Source organism: Pseudopodoces humilis, chromosome 26, assembly GCF_049639895.1.
Source record: "Pseudopodoces humilis isolate 2021_Gansu_Grassland_sample_001 chromosome 26, ASM4963989v1, whole genome shotgun sequence".
Classification (NCBI taxonomy): Eukaryota; Metazoa; Chordata; class Aves; order Passeriformes; family Paridae; genus Pseudopodoces; species Pseudopodoces humilis.
Window position 1 is genome coordinate 4,492,779 of NC_142225.1, and position 22,722 is coordinate 4,515,500.

At 53.2% G+C, this 22,722-nt stretch overlaps 1 protein-coding gene across 5 annotated transcripts; it reads left to right on the forward strand.

Annotated features, from left to right (window-relative positions):
• The first annotated feature begins 210 nt into the window (after positions 1-210).
• On the forward strand, positions 211-22,380 carry SLC41A1 (solute carrier family 41 member 1). Of its 5 annotated transcripts, none has more exons than XM_088067070.1 (11): positions 211-286; positions 1,998-3,150; positions 7,174-7,281; positions 10,812-10,883; positions 11,256-11,400; positions 11,490-11,636; positions 13,006-13,153; positions 13,806-13,885; positions 16,284-16,418; positions 16,962-17,110; positions 19,983-22,380. In XM_088067070.1, the coding sequence occupies exons 2-11, from the start codon at positions 2,773-2,775 to the stop codon at positions 20,166-20,168; spliced, it is 1,548 nt and encodes a 515-aa protein (XP_087923196.1). In that variant the 5' UTR covers positions 211-286; positions 1,998-2,772; the 3' UTR covers positions 20,169-22,380. The 5 variants fall into 5 exon arrangements, with proteins under 5 accessions (XP_087923196.1, XP_014113614.2, XP_005529378.2 ...); XM_014258139.2 differs by lacking the exon at positions 211-286 and adding an exon at positions 1,666-1,720; XM_005529321.3 differs by lacking the exon at positions 211-286 and having other exon boundaries at positions 1,736-3,150.
• Positions 22,381-22,722: the final 342 nt, after the last annotated feature.

Below are 22,722 nucleotides of genomic sequence, written 5' to 3' on the forward strand. Positions count from 1 at the left end.
CTCCAAGGCGTGGAGCTGGGCTCACATCATCACCCTGAGTAATAACTCGCTGCTGACTGTTTCCTGGGAGGAAAGGAAAGGCAGGAAGGAAAAACAACTGCTCAAAATTTCCACTCATGACAAGAAAAAAAAAAAAAAAAGCATAAATAAAAGGAAAGCGTGAATCAGAGGAGCTGGTTCATTCAGGAACACGGAATTCTACAGAGCAACCAGGAGCTGACCTCTGGAGCAGGAGTTTTTTGTGCTCTTTATTTATTTGCTGTGGGACAGTTTGGCATGAACTGAGGTAGGGTACGTGACAATATTCGTGACCTTTTGTTCCGAGCCTGGCAGGGGCCTGAGATCCAGTGGGTACCGCTGAGCACGTTGGTGCTCCTTCCCTGGATCCAGCCGAGTTTCCCTGGATCTGGGGGTCTGTGGGAGCACCCCTGGGAACCCCCTGGGAGGGGGGAACAGCCAGGTTTCCCCAGAGAGGGATCCCTGCACGGCCCAGGTGAGAGCAGGTAAAGCCATAGGGGGATGGATGATGGATGGATGGATGATGGATGGATGGATGATGGATGATGGATGGATGATGGATGATGGATGATGGATGGATGGATGATGGATGGATGATGGATGGATGGATGATGGATGGATGGATGATGGATGGATGGATGATGGATGGATGGATGGATGGATGATGGATGGATGGATGATGGATGATGGATGGATGGATGATGGATGGATGGATGATGGATGGATGGATGATGGATGATGGATGGATGATGGATGGATGGATGATGGATGGATGATGGATGGATGATGGATGGATGATGGATGGATGGATGATGGATGGATGGATGGATGGATGATGGATGGATGGATGGATGATGGATGGATGATGGATGGATGATGGATGGATGGATGGATGGATGATGGAGGGATGGATGATGGATGGATGGATGATGGATGGATGATGGATGGATGGATGATGGATGGATGATGGATGATGGATGGATGATGGATGGATGATGGATGGATGGATGGATGGATTGATGGATGAATGATGGATGATGGATGATGGATGGATGGATGGAATCCATGGATGGATGGAATCAACAGACGGAGGGATGGATGGCAGGATGGACGGACAGAGGGATGGATGGACAAGATGGATGGATGAACGGACAGATGGATGGATGGCACGATGGACAGATGGAGGGATGGACGGATGGATGGACGCATGGACGGCAGGATGGACAGACAGAGGGATGGACAGACAGACTGATCGCTCCCGCCCGGTGCCGGCTCAGCCGCACGTGACCTCAGGCCCCGCCCCCCGCGCCGCCAAAGGGGCGTGGCCTCCCTGTGCAGGGGGCTCGCTCCGCGCCGGGGGGCGGGGCCAGACGTGACGCCACGCGCGCCGGACCAATGGGAGCGCGGCGCGGCGGGGCAGGCGCGGCCGCCATTGGCCGGCGGTGATGTCAGGGCGGCGCGGGGCGGGGCCCGGAGGGGCAGAGCGCGGGGCGGCGGAGCAGCCCCGGGCGCGCAGCGGGCGCGGAGCGAGCGGCACCGGGCGGTACCGGCACCGCGGGGACACCGCGGGGACACCGCGGGGACACGGCAGCGGCACCGCGGGGGCACCGCGGGGACACGGCAGCGGCCCCGCGGGGACACGACCGCTCGGTGCGGGTCCGGCTCCGCTCCGCACATCCCCGCGGGGAGATCCGCTCTGGAGGTGGCGGCTCGCGGGGCTCTGCGGGCGCTGCGGCAGCTCCGGCGCTGCGGCAGCGGGAGGCGGGAGGAGCCCCGGCCGCGGGGATCGTCCTGCGGGTCCGAGCCGAGTGTCCCTTGCAGAGGGCGGCTCTGCCCCCGCATCCCCCGGCCCAGCCCCTGAGGGTGCCCGGGCTTGCGGGAGAGCAGCCGAGGGGCGGCCGGGCGAAGGTTGGAGGAAACGGATCGAGCCGCCGCCGCGGGACCCCGGGGAATATCGGCTTTCCTCCCATGTGTTTCAGGTGAAAGACGAGTTCTTGGATAACCACGTTAAATCCCAGGCTCTCCAAATGCCAGCCCCCACCCGGCAGCCTGCCCAGCCCCGTGAGTAACCTTCACCGGGGACCTGCTGTTGCTCTGAGCGAGAGCTGTGCTCGCCTCGTGCTGCTGGGTGAGAAATCCTTCTGGGGGAGGAGGAGGAGGACGGCGGTGACACTCGAAGCCTGCTGGAATCGCTGGCTGTTGTGGCAGAAAGCCGGCAGGAGCCTCCAGACTGGAATTCTGCAGGGGGACAGTGCCACCGGAGGAAGTGGCAAAGCCCTGGTAGCAAGAAGAGCCTGAGTGGGATCATCTCTAAAAGCCAGTCCTTTCCTCTGGTGTTCCTTTAAGCTTCTGCGTCCTTCACTTCATCTGGTTTTCCCTCTGCCCCGTCACATCTGCTGGGAAGAAAAACTGGGAAAAGATGCGCTAAGGCATCCCACATCAAGGGAGGAAAGCTTGGCTCGGTGGCTGCTGGGGCACACAGCGCTGGAGAGGAGCAGAGCCGCAGGGAGCTGCTGCCATTCCCAGCTCCTGCCGTGTCCCCTGCCCTGCTCGGTGTCCCCTGGGCGCTGCTTGATGGGGATCTCTGCTGCAGGAGCAGGCTCTGCACTCCGGGCCGGGCGAGCAGGGCTGGCACAGCTCACCCCTAGATGCTGGAAAGGCCGTGTGGATAAGCTGCTGGCAGAAGATCCCTTCTGGAGCAGCTGCTGGCTGTAGGCCCACCGAGCCAAGGGTCAGGAGAGCCTGTCCTGCAGCATGACTTCCAAGCTGGAGCAGAAGGAGACCCCCCAGGCCAACGGGGCCACGCTGCCCGGTGTGCCCGGGGACAGCCTGGCCAGCCCGGAGCGCGCCCAGCGCCCGCAGCCCTCGGATTTCCTGGGGCCCGATGGCTCCGCTGTGGAAGTGGTGGTGCTGGAGTCCCGTGCCAACGCCAAAGGGGTGAGGGAGGAGGATGCCCTGCTGGAAAACGGCAGCCAGAGCAATGAGAGCGATGACACCAGCACGGACCGGGGTCCTGAGCCCGCCTCGCCCCTCAAGGAAACCTCGTTTTCCATCGGGCTGCAGGTCCTCTTCCCCTTCCTGCTGGCAGGTTTTGGCACGGTCGCTGCTGGAATGGTGCTGGACATTGTGCAGGTAGGATTGGTGCTCCCCTGGCGCTGGGCTCTGGGGCCTGGAATAGTGGAATGCCAAGGTTTGGCAGCAGGGAGGGGAGGAAAACCAGATCCCGGCGTGCTGGGGACATGGGGAGCCCCCCACAGCCTCATCCCGACCCTGGCTCTGTAAATGAAGCTCAGTTAATTGCAGGAGATGGGAGGGAAGCGTGGAATGAAGGAAGGAGAAGGCACCGTGGCTCGGAGCAGAAGGTGCAGCTGAAGCTGGGAACTGAGAGCACTCTGTGCATCACAGCTGGAGATAAATCCCTTCCCTGCTGCTGCCTGCTGACACCCCAGCCCCAGCTCGGTGTCCCTTCCCCAGCTGGGTGCTCGCTGTGCTGTTCCAGGCTCGTGCCAGCCAGGGTAATGTTTGTCTCGGTGTCTGCCAGACCGTGTGGCTCATTCCAGAGCTTCCTGCACCGCTTCCTTGTGCTCTGGAGGCCTCCAGGGCTGACAGGGCGGATGGATTGTCCCTCCTGAGAGGGCTGTGGAGGTGACTTTTAGGAAAAGCCAGCAGGGAGCTGGCAGTTGGCTCTGGATGAAAACCAAGGTGTTCCCCGTGGCAGGTGACGCCGTGGGAACGTGCCAGCCTGGTTGTGTTTCCATGTGGGAAGGCTGCCTTTGCAAACTGAGGCTCCTGTGCTGTCTCCACCACGTTTCCCAAGCGTGCCTGGCAGCAGATCAGCTCCTCCTTTGCCCTGAACGCCGGGCTGGGCAGAACCTCCCGTCCCTGGGGCACAAAACTGGGCTCATCCCTTGCTTTGTGGCACTCCTGGGATGAGCACGGAGCTGTGGGCAGCCAGAAATGCTCTGGAGCTGCTGGGCTGAGGCAAACAAACCCTGCTGCTGTGGGCAGAGAGGGGCTGCAGTGCCTGCCCCGTGTGCTGCTGGCAGCTGGGATCAGCCCAGAGCTGGGAAGCCAGAGGGGTTTTTTTGGGGTTTGTGGGTGGTCAGGCAGACACTCCTCGTGCTGTCCTGCCCACAGCAGCGATTTCCCTGCGTGCCTTTGCGCTCTGGTCATCCCTGTGGCCTCTCTTGGTGGAACCTGCCGGGAGAGCTGGGAAGTGACTCCAAACAGGAAAGGCTGGACGGGGTAAATGAATCCGGGAGAGATTTACTGGAATCGTTTTCTGAAAAATAAGGACATTTCAAGCATGTTTTCCCTTCATGAGGTCCCTGCAAGCTCGTGCCTGGCTCTTCTGGAAGTTCTCCAAAGTGATTTGAACCCAACCTAAAGTTTTTCCTGGAGCAGGCACAGCCCTTGTGGCCAGGCAGGGCTGGGAGAAAGTGGCTCAGCCTTGTGTTCCCCTGCCTTGATTTTTATGGCCTTTAGGAATAAAACTTTGTAATTCCTGTGTCCCACAGCAGCTCAGCGTGTGGCTGTGCTGCCAACAGCTCCAACTCCCGTTAGCCTTGGGATTAATGAGCCATGGAAATGCCACAGGGTGGGGAATTCTTCCAGAACCTCCAGCAGACCCAGGTCCAGTTCACCCCTCCAGTGCCGCATGGGAAGCACTGGGATCCTGGGCAGATCCTGTGCAGATCCTGTCTGCTGTGTTTGCCTCCCTAAAAACAGCTTATTTCCGTATTTCTGTGCTTCTCAGAGGGGCTGTTACAGGGATTTTAACAGCTCCATGTCCTGAACCAAAATTCTTATTTCCTCTTCTCTTTCCTTTTTTTTTTTTTTGCCTTTTTTTAGTCTGGGTTTTATGTTGATTTTTCCCCCAGCAGCCTGGCTGTGGTTGTCCTCGTGGAGCCACTGTGGGCACTCCTCTGCACAGGGAGCTTTGTTCCCTGCAGGAGCCACCACAGCCTTGGAGCCCCACAGACTCCCAGTGTTGTATAACATTTTATATTAAGAAAGCTGGCAGGAGCCCACGGGTCCTGCTCTTTGCAGCTGCTGAGCTCTGCAGAAATCTCCTTGTTTTCCCTCCCCAAAGATGGCTTTTCTTCCTTTCCCCAGGAGCAGCCCTGTCCTGCTCAGGAGCTGCTGCAGCTCCAGCCTGCAGAGGAGCCTCTCCTAAAGCTTCATTTACAAAGCCAGGCTTGGCACAAGGTGATGGAGAGCTTGAGCTGCTGCCTGATCCTGCCCCTGTGAGCTCTGGAAGCTCTGGAGCCAGGAGAGTTGTGCACAGCCAATAATGACAATTGTTGGGTGGCTCTGGTGACACCCAGCTCGTCCTGGGGGCAGTGGCAGCGTGGTGCTCGCTGCTGGAGCCCTGGCTCCTGCCAAGGGGAGCTGGAGTGAGGGATTGACCCGCTGCAAACGCAGCAAAACCACCCCAGAGTCTCCTAAAAATAGACTGGGAGAGCTGAGCTCAGCTGCTCCTGGAGGTGCCTTAAAGGAGGCACAGCCTGAGCTGGGTGAGGAATTGCAGGTTCTTCTCTCAGCAGTGAGCACTGAGCTCAAATCACACAGAATCCCAGAATTTAGGCTGGAAAATCCTTCCAGGATTGTCGAGTCCGAGCTGTGCCCCATCCCCACCTTGTCCCAGCCCAGAGTGCCACGTCCTGGGGCACCTGCAGGGATGGGGACCCCAAATATCCCTGGGTAACCTCAGGAGCCTCATCCTGCAGAGAGACGGTTGTGAAATAGCTGAGAGACCTTACCTGTGTCCCTGAGAGTCAGCTGGGCAGAAAATCCCAGAGGGTTTGGGTTGGAGGGACCTTGAATCTCATCCCCTGCCATGGCAGAGGCACCTTTCCCCAAGCCAGGGTGCTCCAAGCTCAGTCCAGCCTGGCCTTGGGCACTCCCAGGGATGGGGAGTCCAAAACCTCTCAGGGAAACCTGTGCCAGGGCCTCCCCATCCTCACCTTGCCCTCACCAAGCTGTCAGAAACATCAAGGGGTTTTTATGGCTGGAAAACACCTTTTCCCTCTGAGGAAAAAACCATCCCAGTCCATCCAGCTCGAGTTTGCCTCCCCCTTTTTTTTTGTTTGTTTGTTTGTCTCCAATGATTTTTCAAGAGCATCTCAAATTTGGTCTTGCAAAGCGCCAGGAAACTGCAGCTTGTTGGCTCAGAGGTGAAGGGTGGAAAAACAAACACAAAATAATCCAAGTCCTTCCTGGCAGGAAGCTGTTAGGCAGGCAGGTAGATTGATATTTACTGATTGATATTTACTGTTTTCCTTGTCCTGGAGAGAAATCCGTGTCCCTGGTGAGCCTGGCAGGGTGGCAGGGCCAAGGGCAGCTCTGTCAGGGCTGGAGCCTCGCCCAGGTGACGTTTGCAGGTGACATTTGCAGGCAGAATCTGCAGAGTGACGTCCAGCACGTCCCCAGCTGGGATTCCTGTGCTCTCACTGCCCTGCAGGGTGGGAAACGGGAGAGGTTTTGGGCACTGGCCATAAAAGTGAGGTTTGGGTAGCTCACAGGGGTGATTTTAAATGTGGCTCTGAGGGTTCTGGAGTGGTTTTGTGTTTTCAGCTGCTTACCCTGCAATTCCTCTTTGTTTTTTTCCTAAATAACCGTGGCCGCCTTTGTCCCTCACCCCAGGGCAGCTGGAGGGGCAGAGGAGTTAGGAAATGCCTGAGTTAACACAGGTAGCAGGGAAAGGAGGCCTCAGTGGGCTGGGTTTTGGATCAAAAAATAAATATATGTATTTATATTTGCAAGACACACACATAGGAAGGGCTCTGAGCCGAGACTGACCAAACTTCTGCACTCAAATCTGCCAAAAAACTGCAAGTATTGGGCAAAGCCTCTCCATCTTTCCCTGATTTGGCCTCTGGGTGTGTAAACATTTTGTCACTGGTGACTCTTTGGGGGATTTTTGCACTGAAAGTTGCTGGCTCAGAGGGGTTTTTTCAGCCCAGCAGGATCATGTGGTCACTGCTACAAATGTCAGGAGTGGGAAAAGCCCTGCAGAATCCCAGGTGTGGCAGCAGGGAGGGCACTGGGTGCCAGCTCAGGTGGCAGAGGTGACGATGAGCGGGTGACACTGAGCCCAGAGCAAAGCTTGGTGTCAACCACGGTTGCATTTAATGGTTTTATTTAATTTTGCAGCACTGGGACGTCTTCAAATACGTGACTGAGGTGTTTATCTTGGTTCCTGCTTTGCTGGGCCTGAAGGGGAACCTGGAGATGACCCTGGCATCCCGCCTGTCCACAGCTGTGAGTGCCCAGGGAGCAGAGGAGGGAGTGGGATACCTGATTTGGGAGGGGTTCCTGGTGTGGGCAGCTGGAATTCCCAAAATTCCCTGTGGGAACGACAGCAGGCAGCAGAGCCTGGGGTTCAGCTGGGGAGGTGTTTTCACCCCGCTGGGCTGATGGGATTTGAAGGATTAATGCTCCTTAAGCTTTGCTGACAGCTCACTTCCTCCTGCTGGCTGCTGGGGGCTCAGGCTGGGAGCTGGCTGGGATCCAGCTTTTCCACCAGGAACTGGGTGCAGGAATGTCACCAGAGCAGGCTGGCAGGAGCCAGGGGAGGAGGGGGCCTGGGGACAGCTGTGAAACAGAGGGGAAAGTGGAGAGAGCTCACAGGAGGACTGACAGGCTCTCCAAGGGATGGAGATCACAGCTGGGCGTTTGTCCGGCTGGAATTCACTCTGGTCCCTGTTCCCTGAGCATCCCTGAACATCCCTGAGCATCCCTCAGCATCCCTGAACATCCCTGAGCATCCCTCAGCATCCCTGAACATCCCTGAGCATGTCTGAGCATCCCTGAGCATGTCTGAACATCCCTGAACATCCCTGAGCATGTCTGAACATCCCTGAGCATGTCTGAGCATCCCTGAACATCCCTGAGCATGTCTGAGCATCCCTGAACATCCCTGAGCATGTCTGAGCATCCCTGAACATGTCTGAGCATCCCTGAACATCCCTGAGCATCCCTGAACATCCCTGAACATCCCTGAGCATGTCTGAGCATCCCTGAACATCCCTGAGCATGTCTGAGCATCCCTGAACATCCCTGAGCATCCCTGAACATCCCTGAGCATCCCTGAACATCCCTGAACATCCCTGAGCATCCCTGAACATGTCTGAGCATCCCTGAGCATCCCTGAGCATCCCTGAGCATCCCTGAACATCCCTGAGCATCCCTGAGCATCTCTGAGCATCCCTGAACATCCCTGAGCATCCCTGAACATCCCTGAGCATCCCTGAACATCCCTGAACATCCCTGAGCATCCCTGAGCATCCCTGAACATCCCTGAGCATCCCTGAACATCCCTGAGCATCCCTCAGCATCCCTCAGCATCCCTGAGCATCCCTGAACATCCCTGAGCATCCCTGAACATCCCTGAGCATCCCTCAGCATCCCTCAGCATCCCTGAACATCCCTGAACATCCCTGAACATCCATGAACATCCCTGAGCATCCCTGAGCATCCCTGAATATCCCTGAGCGTCCCTGAGCATCTCTGAGCATCCCTGAACATCCCTGAACATCCCTGAGCATCCCTGAGCATCTCTGAACGTCCCTGAGCATCTCTGAGCATCCCTGAACATCCATGAATATCCCTGAGCATCCCTGAGCATCCCTGAACATCCCTGAGCATCCCTGAACATCCCTGAGCATCCCTGAATATCCCTGAGCATCCCTGAACATCCCTGAGCGTCCCTGAGCGTCCCTGAGCATCCCTGAGCCCCAGGGCAGGCTCTGGCAGCTCCTCAGAGCCCTGTGTGAGCCCATGAATTGCTCTCTGTTCTCTCCTGGTGCTGAGCAGGGCTGCAGAGGGACCCAAACCCTCTCCTGGCAGGGACAAGGATGGGGACAAGGACACTCCCTCCCTCTGTAAAGCATCTCTGATGTCCCTGTGTCCCCATGCTGGGAGCTTGGGATCTTCCCCCTGTAAGGTGTTCTCTGCCTGCTGCCAGCTCCCCTGGGATGGGAATTCCCGAGGGGAGCCCTGGCAGGAGGCAGCCTGGTCCTGGCCCTGGCAGTGACGAGGTTCCTCGGCCCGAGGAGCTGCTTGGGAAGCTCTCACTGAGGTGGAGGGATGGAGAACAAATTCAGCTTGGCTCATTCCCTTCCTCCCAGCCCTGTCTTTGAAGGAGAAGGCACAGCAGAGCTGCACAGGTTCCTCCCTGGATCCTCTCCTGTCCTGTGGAGATGGGTGCTGTGGCTCCTGTGCCCAGGCTCTGTGGGACAGCCTGAGGGACAGAGCCTGAGCTTTGTTTGCCCCCTGGCTCTGGGAAACAAATCCCTTTGTTTGAGTCCCTCTCCATTGTTGGGACCAGGACAGGATCCTTGCTGTCCCAGCCTCTCCTCCCGGCCGGCCTGGGCTGCTCAGGGGGACAAAGGCAGCGTTGGCACTTGTGTGTCCCCTCCTGGGGCTGGCAGGAGCAGCTTCGGGGCAGCTTTGGCAGGGGAAGGAGGCTGGGCAAAGTCAGGAATGCAGAACTTTGCCCAGTCTGTGGCTGCAGGAGGGTCACAGGGACAGCAGCTCTGATCCTGGTGCTGCCCTGGGCTGGCTCCAGCCAGGCTTTGGCCTCTCCCTCCTGTGCCTCCTTAAAACCACGGGATCATTAAGGCTGCAGAACATCTCCAGGATCACCCAGGAGCCTCCCTGTGCTGCTGGGACAGGAGGATCTCTGCTCCCAGGCCTGTGTAGGGAGCTCCCCGGGGTGGATCCCGAGCTCTCTCCACAGGGAAGCAGCCTGGAGTGCTTTCTCAGACTTTGGGTTTCTAATTAGTGCTGCTTTAAGGCACCTCAGAAATTCCTTTCACAATTAAGAGGCAAAACTCCCCCATTAGTTAAAGGATTAAAACCCAGTTGCCCATGACTACAGCGAGGTTATGTTAATCCCAGCCTAATTGCCATGTGGCTGGAATTTTAAGGTCAGGCTTCATATGGAGCTCAAATTCCTGTGCTGGATGTGCTGCTCCTGTCAGTTTTTTGTTTTCCCTCCTCTCTGCCCAGAATGATTTGCCCCAGAGATGGGGGAATCTCAGTAAAACGAGCTGGCAGCTCTCAAGCACATCCAGCAAGGAGAGCAGGGGGATTAATTAATCAATGATTTCTGTCTTTCTTGTTTTCTTTTCCACCTGGGAGGAGGAAATCGCTGCTGTGCTGTTGTGCCCGAGTTTGGTGCTGTCAGGCAGCACCTCCAATGTGCAATTCCAGTGTTTGAGCCTCTCCCTTGTTTCCTGAACTCATCAGCTTCTAATGATGCAAATTGGATATAAACCTACCCATTCTTCCTATAAACACCCTGGAGGTGGCAGGGGGGAGCAGAGCTCGAACCCTGCAGCGATTCCTCCGGGTTATTTCGCAGGGTGCCCCAGGAATTAAAGCGATTTCCATCTCCTGCTTGCCCCGTGCCAGGGCTGCGTGTTTGCTCAGCTTCCAGCAGGAGCAGCAGGGTTTGCTGCCAGCTCTGCCCCACGTGCTGCTGCCCCCAGGCTCTGCAGCCTGGCCTGAGGGGCAGTTTGACCCTCTGGGCTCCAGCCAGGCGTGGCTGGGTCAGCGTGGAGCGAGGGAAATGCAGCGTGTGACCGCGGGGAGATCGCTGCTCTCGCCGCTTCCCCGCCGGATTTTTGGTGGATGTCGATTCCCCTCCACTCTCCCTTTTCTGCTGAGTTATTCTCCTGTAGGAACTGAGGGTTTGAGGTGCTCTCCTGCTCCTGGCACGCAGGAATTTGGCTGTCAGCGGGTGGGAAGGGCTGTCAGGCTTTAATTTGTCTCGTTTGCTCTTACAGGCTAATATTGGCCAAATGGATACACCCAAAGAGCTCTGGAAGATGATTACAGGGAACATGGCTCTGATACAGGTAAGGAGAGAGGGAAGGGGAATATTTATACCCAATTTTGGCAAGTGTGGCAGGTTTAAATGCCCGGGTTTTGCTGGTTGCTGTCAATATTGTGTGTCTGAAGGGAGGCAAGTGGTGCCTTTGTGGCCCTGCAGGTTGGACTGGGTGTTTCCATGCTGGATTCTGATCCCCCTGGGTGGGGTTTCCCTCTTAGAATCATGGAATAAAATCATGGAATGGTTTGGCTTGGCAGGGCCCTTAAAGCTCATCCATTTCCCATGGGCAGGGACACCTTCCCCTATCCCAGGGATGAGGCAGCCACAGCTTGGCTTGGCTCTCCCCACACTTGGTGCTGTTTTGGTGTCTTGGTGACGCTCTGCTTTCCATTCCCAGGTCCAGGCCACCGTGGTTGGCTTCCTGGCCTCGATTGCAGCCGTGGTGTTTGGGTGGATCCCAGACGGGCACTTCAGCCTGGCCCACGCTGTCCTGCTGTGTGCCAGCAGCGTGGCCACTGCCTTCATTGCTTCCCTCGTCCTGGGTGAGAGTCACCCCCTCTGGCCACCTCCTCCTGAAATATCAGCCTACCCTCGGCCTTATCCCAGATTTTCTCCCTCTTTCTGGCTGCAGGCATGATTATGATTGGGGTGATCATCGGCTCCAGGAAGATGGGGATCAATCCTGACAACGTGGCCACGCCGATCGCTGCCAGCCTGGGGGACCTCATCACGCTGGCCCTGCTGTCAGGGATCAGCTGGGGCTTGTACAAGGAGCTGGGTGAGGAGCAACAAAAGGCTTTTTGTGTGTCCCTCTGGTTTCAGCCCCTTCCTGTGCCCTGTCTCTTCCTGGGGTGTGTGGGGTTCCCGCTCTGGAGCTCCCTCAGCGAGGCCTAGCCCAGGTTAGGGGAGGGAATGGAGCCTCTCCCTGCCTTGTGCACCTCCTCCTCCTCCTCTCCAGTGCTCAGGGACAGGTTGGCCCCTTCCAGGTGCTTGGCTGGGGCTGGAGCAATGGGAGAAGGGAGATTTGGATTCCATCTGCTGAGCTGTCAGCTCCAGCTGGGGATCCTCAGGGCAGGGCTGCAGCTGGAGACTCCAAATTTCCTCCTCCTCTTCCTCCTCCTCCTCCTTCCCTCCCCGGCACTCGGGGCTGTGACTCAGCCAGGTTCACCCAGGGGTGAAGGAAGCAGCACTGGGGAGATCCTGCCCAGGAGTGGGAGGTGGGGATGAGCAGCTGGAATTGAAGAGATTTCACTCAGATCTGCTGCTAAACAGATCCCAGTAAAACAGATCCCAGTAAAACAGATCCCAATGTTTCTGTAAAACAGATCCCAGTGTTGGGGTAAAAACAGATCCCAGTGTTTGGCTGTGTAAAACACATCCCAGTATTTGTGTAAAAACAGATCCCAGTAAAACAGATCCCAGTAAAACAGGTCCCAGTAAAACACATCCCAATAAAACACATCCCAGTAAAACACATCCCAGTAAAACAGATCCCAATGTTTCTGTAAAACAGATCCCAGTAAAACACATCCCAGTAAAACAGATCCCAGTAAAACAGGTCCCAGTAAAACACATCCCAATAAAACACATCCCAGTAAAACAGATCCCAGTAAAACAGATCCCAGTAAAACAGGTCCCAGTAAAACAGGTCCCAGTAAAACAGGTCCCAGTAAAACACATCCCAGTAAAACACATCCCAGTAAAACAGGTCCCAGTAAAACACATCCCAGTAAAACACATCCCAGTAAAACAGGTCCCAGTAAAACAGGTCCCAGTAAAACACATCCCAGTAAAACAGGTCCCAGTAAAACACATCCCAGTAAAACAGATCCCAGTAAAACAGGTCCCAGTAAAACAGTTCCCAGTAAAACAGGTCCCAGTAAAACAGATCCCAGTAAAACAGGTCCCAGTAAAACAGGTCCCAGTAAAACAGATCCCAGTAAAACAGATCCCAGTAAAACACATCCCAGTAAAACAGGTCCCAGTAAAACAGATCCCAGTGTTCACAGCTCACCCCTGTGACAAGGAGCCACCACGTCCTGCAGAGTCCAGGCTGGCCTGCATTTTCCCTGCCCTTCCTGGAGCTCCTGAGGGGCCTGGCCTTGATTTCTCTGCTTCTTCCTCCTCCTCCTCCCCGCCCTGCCCAGAGAGCAGAGCCTACGTGAACCCCTTGGTGTGCGCCTTCTTCATCTCCCTGCTGCCCATCTGGATCATCATTGCCAAGAGGAATTCCGCCACGCGGGAGGTGCTGTACTCGGGCTGGGAGCCCGTCATCATCGCCATGGCCATCAGCAGGTGGGCCTGGCCCTGTCCCCTGGCCCTGTCCCCTGGCCCTGTCCCTGATTCTGTCCCTGATCCTGTCCCTGATTCTGTCCCTGATCCTGTTCCTGTCCCTGATCCTGTCCCTGATCCTGTCCCTGGCCCTGGTCCTGTCCCCTGTCCCTGTCCCTCTCCCTGATTCTGTCCCCTGTCCCTGATCCTGTCCCTGATTCTGATCCTGTCCCTGTCCCTGTCCCTGTTCCTGTCCCTGTTCCTGTCCCTGTCCCCTGTCCCTGTCCCTGTCCCTGTCCCTGATCCTATTCCTGTCCCTGTCCCTGTCCTGTCCCTGTTCCTGTCCCTGTCCCTGTCCCTGATCCTGTCCCTGTCCCTGATCCTGTCCCTGATTCTGATCCTGTCCCTGTCCCCTGTCCCTGATCCTGTCCCTGTCCCTGATCCTGTCCCTGTCCCTGTCCCTGTCCCCTGTCCCTGTCCCCTGTCCCTGTCCCCTATCCCTGTCCCCTGTTCCTGTCCCTGATCCTGTCTCTGTCCCTGTCCTGTCCCTGATCCTGTCCCTGTCCCTGATCCTGTCCCTGTCCCTGTCCCTTATCCTGTCCTGTCCCATATCCTGTCCCCGTCCCTGTCCCTGCTGGGTTTATTCCAGCCCTGACCCCGCTGTGTCCCCCTGCAGTGTCGGGGGGCTGATCCTGGACCGGACGGTGTCGGATCCCAACTTTGCTGGGATGGCCGTGTTCACTCCCGTCATCAACGGTGAGTCCTGCCCCAGCCCGGCCTGCAGCTCCTGCCAAACTGCAACTGCAAAATCCTCTTTTGGGGTGCCACAGGTGGCGTTCAGGTGAAAGGCCTGGGAGGCTATTCCCTAAAAAAACCACATTTCTGGGGACTTCTTAATTTCCTTCTTCCTCCTTTCTGGTGGAACATCCCCATCTTCCAAAATACTTGCCTTGTGGCAACACAAAGATTTGTATTTCTGCCTTGGAGTCAGGAAATCTGATTGGTTCTGGTGTAAAGTTTTCACCTCATTTCTGCCTGATGAACCAGGAAAACACATTTTTTAATTGCTTTTTGCAATAGGTGAAGTTAACTCTGAGCCAGTGCATCTCGTGCTGGTGGCTTTCACAGCTTCCTGTGAAAAAGAATCGTTTTCAACTTCCTGTGTCTGTTTTGGTGCCCAAGTCATCACTTTTGTTTCACTTATTTCTTCCACCCTGAGCTGCAGTAACAGAACTGCTTCAGCTTTACTCGGGGAAAGCTTTGCCCCAGCTCCTCACATCCTGTAAAAGTCGATTTGGGATCAAAAATAAGAACATCCTACATAATCCCAGGTGCTTCCAGTTCTGCTGGAACTTTTCAGTTTCAGGAGCTGAGGGGAGCTCCTGGAAGCATCTGGGACGTGCCCTGAGTGCTGTTTGTGCCCTGAGTGCTGTTTGTGTCCTGAGTGAGTGCTGTTTGTGCCCTGAGTGCTGTTTGTGTCCTGAGTGAGTGCTGTTTGTGCCCTGAGTGCTGTTTGTGTCCTGAGTGAGTGCTGTTTGTGCCCTGAGTGCTGTTTGTGCCCTGAGTGCTGTTTGTGCCCTGAGTGAGTGCTGTTTGTGCCCTGAGTGCTGTTTGTGCCCTGAGTGAGTGCTGTTTGTGCCCTGAGTGCTGTTTGTGCCCTGAGTGAGTGCTGTTTGTGCCCTGAGTGCTGTTTGTGTCCTGAGTGAGTGCTGTTTGTGCCCTGAGTGAGTGCTGTTTGTGCCCTGAGTGAGTGCTGTTTGTGCCCTGAGTGCTGTTTGTGTCCTGAGTGCTGTTTGTGTCCTGAGTGCTGTTTGTGCCCTGAGTGAGTGCTGTTTGTGCCCTGAGTGCTGTTTGTGCCCTGAGTGAGTGCTGTTTGTGCCCTGAGTGCTGTTTGTGCCCTGAGTGAGTGCTGTTTGTGCCCTGAGTGAGTGCTGTTTGTGCCCTGAGTGCTGTTTGTGCCCTGAGTGAGTGCTGTTTGTGTCCTGAGTGCTGTTTGTGTCCTGAGTGCTGTTTGTGTCCTGAGTGCTGTTTGTGTCCTGAGTGAGTGCTGTTTGTGCCCTGAGTGAGTGCTGTTTGTGCCCTGAGTGCTGTTTGTGCCCTGAGTGAGTGCTGTTTGTGCCCTGAGTGCTGTTTGTGCCCTGAGTGAGTGCTGTTTGTGCCCTGAGTGAGTGCTGTTTGTGTCCTGAGTGCTGTTTGTGCCCTGAGTGAGTGCTGTTTGTGCCCTGAGTGCTGTTTGTGCCCTGAGTGCTGTTTGTGCCCTGAGTGCTGTTTGTGCCCTGAGTGAGTGCTGTTTGTGCCCTGAGTGCTGTTTGTGCCCTGAGTGCTGTTTGTGCCCTGAGTGGTGTTTGTGCCCTGAGTGCTGTTTGTGTCCTGAGTGCTGTTTGTGCCCTGAGTGAGTGCTGTTTGTGCCCTGAGTGCTGTTTGTGCCCTGAGTGAGTGCTGTTTGTGCCCTGAGTGCTGTTTGTGCCCTGAGTGCTGTTTGTGCCCTGAGTGAGTGCTATTTGTGTCCTGAGTGCTGTTTGTGTCCTGAGTGAGTGCTGTTTGTGCCCTGAGTGAGTGCTGTTTGTGCCCTGAGTGCTGTTTGTGCCCTGAGTGCTGTTTGTGCCCTGAGTGCTGTTTGTGCCCTGAGTGAGTGCTGTTTGTGCCCTGAGTGCTGTTTGTGCCCTGAGTGAGTGCTGTTTGTGCCCTGAGTGAGTGCTGTTTGTGCCCTGAGTGCTGTTTGTGCCCTGAGTGCTGTTTGTGCCCTGAGTGAGTGCTGTTTGTGCCCTGAGTGAGTGCTGTTTGTGCCCTGAGTGCTGTTTGTGCCCTGAGTGAGTGCTGTTTGTGCCCTGAGTGAGTGCTGTTTGTGCCCTGAGTGCTGTTTGTGCCCTGAGTGCTGTTTGTGCCCTGAGTGAGTGCTGTTTGTGCCCTGAGTGAGTGCTGTTTGTGCCCTGAGTGAGTGCTGTTTGTGCCCTGAGTGCTGTTTGTGCCCTGAGTGAGTGCTGTTTGTGCCCTGAGTGAGTGCTGTTTGTGTCCTGAGTGCTGTTTGTGCCCTGAGTGCTGTTTGTGCCCTGAGTGCTGTTTGTGCCCTGAGTGCTGTTTGTGCCCTGAGTGAGTGCTGTTTGTGCCCTGAGTGAGTGCTGTTTGTGTCCTGAGTGCTGTTTGTGCCCTGCAGGTGTTGGTGGCAACCTGGTGGCAGTGCAGGCCAGCCGCATCTCCACCTACCTGCACATGAGCGGGGAGCCCGGAGACAGCCCCGGGACGGCCCCTCGGAGGTGCCCCAGCCCCTGCAGCACCTTCTTCAGCCCAGGTAGAGCCCTGGGGTGCAGGGTTTGGTGCGTGGCACAGCACAGGGGGCTCAGGGTGGCTCTGGCGTGGGGCTTCTGCTTCCCTGCGCTCTGCAGCTGGCTCGGGCTCTGCTGGCTGGGGAAATGTGCGTGTGGAATGTTCTGGATCATCCAGTGCGGCTCCAGGCCCTGCTCAGACACCTCAAAATCCCTGCCAGCACGCAGGTTTGGGTGGTGGGATCACGGGATGGGACATCTCATGGGCAGGGATGCCTTCCACGAGCCCCAGGCTGCTCCCAAGCTCTGCCCAACCTGCCCTTGGACACTTGCAGGGTGTAAATGTGGGGAAATGTGGGTGTGGAATGTTCTGGATCATCCAGTGCAGCTCCAGGCCCTGCTCAGACACCCCAAAATCCCTGCCAGCACGCAGGTTTGGGTGGTGGGATCACGGGATGGGTCGGGTGGGAAGGGACACCCTCCACGAGCCCCAGGCTGCTCCCAAGCTCTGCCCAACCTGCCCTTGGACACTTGCAGGGTGTAAACGTGGCCTGATGTTCCCTTTGCAGATGTGAATTCCCGCTCTGCCCGCGTGCTCTTCCTCCTGGTGGTGCCAGGACACCTGGTTTTCCTCTACACCATCCACTCCATGCAGGGGGGACACACCACGCTCACCCTCATCTTCATCGTCTTCTACATGACTGCAGCACTGCTCCAGGTGAGCTGGGGCTGGCTCTGGGGACAGGGGTGTCACCTGCACTGGGGACCTGCTCAGGTGGCAGAGCCCATCCCTGCCCAGGACATTCTGGGATCCAGGGGGATCCCAGCTGGAATTCAGTAACTCCTCCCTGGACGCACCATTTCTCCATCCTGCCACTCTTGCCGGTCTTTTGTCTCTTTTAAGTCCTTTTGGTAGCCAAAATGTTCCCCTCCCAGCCCGTCCTGGGGGGTGGTTTGGTGATTTGAAAAGGCCTGGGGGGGAAAAGAGGGTGTGGAATTTGCAGGGAATGTGCTGCCCTTTCCCCTGGAAATTTCCCGGGATGACTCTTGAGAGGGACACACAAAACCAAAACCCTGAGAGGATCCACTGCAGATTTTGTCTGTCTCTAAATACCAACGTGAGCCTCTCGCTGCACCGGAGCACATGGAGGAGAAAATCCCACTCTGGCAGTGCCAGCTGGGCTGAAAAGTTATTCCTTTAGAAAAGGTAGCTATTACTTTAGAAAAGTTAGTTATTCCTTTAGAAAAGTTAGTTATTCCTTTAGAAAAGTTAGTTATTACTTTAGAAAAGTTATTTCTTTAGGAAAGCTAGTTATTCCTTTAGAAAAGTTAGTTATTCCTTTAGAAAAGTTAGTTATTCCTTTAGAAAAGTTAGTTATTACTTTAGAAAAGTTATTTCTTTAGGAAAGCTAGTTATTCCTTTAGAAAAGTTAGTTATTACTTTAGAAAAGCTGGTTATTCCTTTAGGAAAGTTAGTTATTCTTTAGAAAAATTAGTTATTAATTTAGAAAATCTAGTTATTCCTTTAGGAAAGCTGGTTATTCCTTTAGAAAAGTTAGTTATTCCTTTAGAAAAGTTAGTTATTACTTTAGAAAAGCTGGTTATTCCTTTAGGAAAGCTAGTTATTCCTTTAGAAAAGTTATTTCTTTAGGAAAGTTAGTTATTACTTTAGAAAAGTTATTTCTTTAGGAAAGCTAGTTATTCCTTTAGAAAAGCTAGTTATTCTTTAGAAAAATTAGTTATTAATTTAGAAAATCTAGTTATTCCTTTAGGAAAGCTGGTTATTCCTTTAGAAAATCTAGTTATTCCTTTAGAAAAGCTGGTTATTCCTTTAGAAAATCTAGTTATTTCTTTAGAAAAGCTGGTTATTCCTTTAGGAAAGTTAGTTATTCTTTAGAAAAATTAGTTATTAATTTAGAAAATCTAGTTATTCCTTTAGGAAAGCTGGTTATTCCTTTAGAAAATCTAGTTATTCCTTTAGAAAAGTTAGTTATTACTTTAGAAAAGCTGGTTATTCCTTTAGGAAAGCTAGTTATTCCTTTAGAAAAGTTATTTCTTTAGGAAAGTTAGTTATTACTTTAGAAAAGTTATTTCTTTAGGAAAGTTTGTTATTACTTTAGAAAAGTTATTTCTTTAGGAAAGTTAGTTATTCCTTTAGAAAAGCTAGTTATTCTTTAGAAAAATTAGTTATTAATTTAGAAAATCTAGTTATTCCTTTAGGAAAGCTGGTTATTCCTTTAGGAAAGTTAGTTATTCCTTTAGAAAAGTTAGTTATTACTTTAGAAAAGTTAGTTATTCCTTTAGAAAAGTTAGTTATTCCTTTAGAAAAGTTAGTTATTCCTTTAGAAAAGTTAGTTATTACTTTAGAAAAGTTATTTCTTTAGGAAAGCTAGTTATTCCTTTAGAAAAGTTAGTTATTCCTTTAGAAAAGTTAGTTATTCCTTTAGAAAAGTTAGTTATTCCTTTAGAAAAGTTAGTTATTACTTTAGAAAAGTTATTTCTTTAGGAAAGCTAGTTATTCCTTTAGAAAAGTTAGTTATTACTTTAGAAAAGCTGGTTATTCCTTTAGGAAAGTTAGTTATTCTTTAGAAAAATTAGTTATTAATTTAGAAAATCTAGTTATTCCTTTAGGAAAGCTGGTTATTCCTTTAGAAAATCTAGTTATTCCTTTAGAAAAGTTAGTTATTACTTTAGAAAAGCTGGTTATTCCTTTAGGAAAGCTAGTTATTCCTTTAGAAAAGTTATTTCTTTAGGAAAGTTAGTTATTACTTTAGAAAAGTTATTTCTTTAGGAAAGTTAGTTATTACTTTAGAAAAGTTATTTCTTTAGGAAAGCTAGTTATTCCTTTAGAAAATCTAGTTATTCTTTAGAAAAATTAGTTATTAATTTAGAAAAGCTAGTTATTCCTTTAGGAAAGCTGGTTATTCCTTTAGGAAAGTTAGTTATGCCTTTAGAAAAGTTAATTATTCCTTTAGAAAAGCTGGTTATTCCTTTAGAAAATCTAGTTATTCCTTTAGGAAAGTAAGTTATTCCTTTAGAAAATCTAGTTATTCCTTTAGGAAAGTAAGTTATGCCTTTAGAAAAGTTAATTATTCCTTTAGAAAAGCTATTTATTAATTTGGAAAAGTTATTCCTTTAGAAAATCTAGTTATTCCTTTAGAAAAGTTAGTTATTCCTTTAGAAAAGTTATTCTTTTAGAAGTTATTATTTAGAAAAGTCAGTTATTCCTTTAGGAAAGTTTTTCCTTTAGAAAACTTGTTTAAATTCCTCTGAAAAACCAAAAGTTTCTCTTTTATTTCTGGCAGCCGGGTGTTGCTGGCCCTGCCTGAGCAGTCCTCTGGTTAGAGCTGAAAATTCAGGTGCACAACTGAGACTTTGTGGTGGTGAGGCGCCAGTTTGAGCCCGAATTGGGTGGTGAGAGGAGGCTAAAGGAGGTCAGGCAGAGGCTGTGAAGGACACAGAGGATTTGGGGTGCTCGGGGATGCTCTCCATCTCCTCTTTGAGCTGCGCTGAGGGGATGCAGCCGCGTTTTTTGGGATGTGCAGAGCCGAGCTGGGGCTGCAGGGCTCAGCGGTTGTGGCTCTTCCCAGGTGCTGATCCTGCTCTACATCGCTGACTGGATGGTGCACTGGATGTGGGGCAGGCACCTGGATCCCGACAACTTCTCCATCCCCTACCTGACAGCTCTGGGGGACCTGATTGGGACGGGGCTCCTGGCCCTGAGCTTCCACGTGCTCTGGCTCATCGGTGACCGGGACTCCGATGTTGGGGATTAACTCTGCCCCTCCCTTCCCACAGCTCTCCTTCCATCTGCTGTTCCTTTGCTTCCTCCTCCTCCCACCCCCTCGAGACTTCATCTTTGATACTGGATTCTCATTATTTTCAATGGGAATTTTACGTGGTTTATATTTCGAGCCGAGTTTGTACAGAAAATCTATCTAGTTTTAGGGAGGACAAACAAACAAACAAACAAAAGTGTAACGAGACAATCACTAAGTGCAATTTTCCTGGCAGTTATGTCTGAACCAAGGTTCCAGTGAAGTTCCTGCTCGGTCAGATGATGCAGGGAGCCCCCCCTGCCCACCCCCTCGAGGTGAAGGGCTGCTTTTTTCGCTTCATAAGCGTTTTAAACCCTGCAGGTCGAGCTCAGGTTTGTTTTGCTGGCACCTTCCAGCCGGGTTCATGGCTGAGGGCAGGGGGTGCCCCTGCCTTGGCTCCCCGGAGCTCCAGCCTGGGCCCACACCCAAAAATGGGGAGTGTCTGCGAGGGGGGATGAGGAGGATGGCGAGGAAGGCTCCTGTGTTCACCCCAGGAATGTGGGTGAGCTGCTCTGAGAGCCCCAGACCCTGGCTGGGCTCTGCTGGCAGCTTTGGGCTCCCTTTCGCCACCCACCCCAGGCTGCAGCGCCTGCTTCTGCCTCGGTGAGCCGAGTTCAGCTGCCCTGAGCTTCACCCAGAGGGGCTGGCAGCTCTCCCCACCCATCATCTCCCCTTCCAGCTGCCAAAAATCCTCTGCAGCATCCGCTGGAGCCCTCCTGGACGCTGTCCCCTTGTGCTGCTCCTTTTTCATGGCTCTGCTCAGTGCAGCCGACTTTCCCAGAGGGGTGGATGGACAAACAGCTCCTGGATTTTGTGTCCAGGTTTCCTTTGGGTTGCTGAGTGCCAAAAGTGTACTGAATGAACTGGGTGGGGGGTTCTGAGCTGGGGAGGAGCATTTTGCTCTGTTAGGAAAGGATGTCCATGGGATCCAGGGGATTTCTCGCTCTGCGTAGGTGCCAGCTGGAAAACAGCTGGAAATGCAGGCACAGCTGGATCGCTGGAGCCCTGGCTCTTGGTGCAGCTCAGGAAACCTGGGATTGGGGTTCAGCCCTGGCTGAGTGCTGCCAGTGCAGGGTTCCTCCTCTGCTGCTTCCCCTCCTGCTTTTTGTGCTGTTCAGGTCAGGCCTGGCTGGAATTCCTTCTCTTCCCGTTAGGCCGTGCTGGGAGGGCAGCAAAAAACCAGAGGGAGTGCACCCAGATGGGCAATTCAAGACCAAAGTCAGTCCAGGCTCATTGTCCCAGCCCAGGATCTGGGTGCAGAGCTGGGCCTCGCTCCAGAGATGACGCTGTTGGAAAAGAGGGTCAGGATAAGGAGCTCTGGAAATCCACGGGAGCAGGTGGAGCCAAACCAGGGCTCTTGGAGTTGTGGAAACCATTCCCTGCTGCTGGGGGTGTGCAGGAGGCTGAGGTGGGCTCCAGGCTGCTCCTCAGCCCCTCAGAAGAGCAGGTGTTGTATTTTTGAGATGATTTCCCCTTTTTTTCCCCTTGCTAATCCAACATCAGGCTCGCTGCCCCTGCTCCTCGTTGCTCCGGTGTGGGAGCAGCTCTGCTCCTCCTCTCTCCACTCTGGTGACATTTCACAGATCTCCTTGGGCCAAAGCTGTGCTCAAAGTGGGAAACCCAACCACAAAACAAACCCTGTCCCTGCTGTGCTGAACTCTCAGCCCAGGGACTTCTGGAATATTTTCTGGAATATTCTCAGCTGCTCACCTGATTCCTCTGCCTGATGTTGAGGAATAAACGCAAGACTTTTTTCCATTAACACTTCAGCTTTTTCGGATATAGAGAGAAACTCTGCTGGCCTTTCCTGGTGTCACATCACCACTTAATCCCCCAGGAAAAGATTCCCTAGAGGAGGAATCTGCCTCTCCTGGTCAGGGGTGGTGGGGCTGGGGGGGTCTGTACATTAAATATGGTCAAAGGTGTGCTTGGGGAATGGTCAGGGAAGAATCTAATTTAAATCTGAGGAATATTGATGGAAAGAAAAAAACCCCACCTCTTCCCACTGGTTGCACTCCAATGCATGCCTACTCTACAGCTGCCTGCAGATCCTGGTTTACTCTTTTATTAAAGGAAAAAGACTGTCTTAATTATTTATAGTTCCTATAACTGACAGATGTCAACCTAATGGATAAATTATATTTGATTAAATAAAGATGACATTTATTTATGTGGACTGTGGTGGTTTTTTTCCTTCAGGTTGAAGGCCCCTCTCAGGTTTTGGAGCTTATTTGAGCTCAGGCTGAAGTTCTTTTGATAGGAGAGTTACGAAAATCAAATAAATTGCTGGGCACGAAGCAAACTGGGATTACTGTGAGTGCCAGGTGACCTCGGCCGTGGCCTTGGTCAGGTCCTGGCAGCTCCTGGGGGCTCCCAGCAGGAATCCAGGTGTTTGTTCTGGCCCTCCCTGGATGCAGAATCCAGGCCCTGCTGACACGTGGCCTCTGCCCGTCTCTGCTGATTTCATGGAACAAAAGGGTTCTGCGCCTCCTGGGATGCAGAAAAGGCCTTG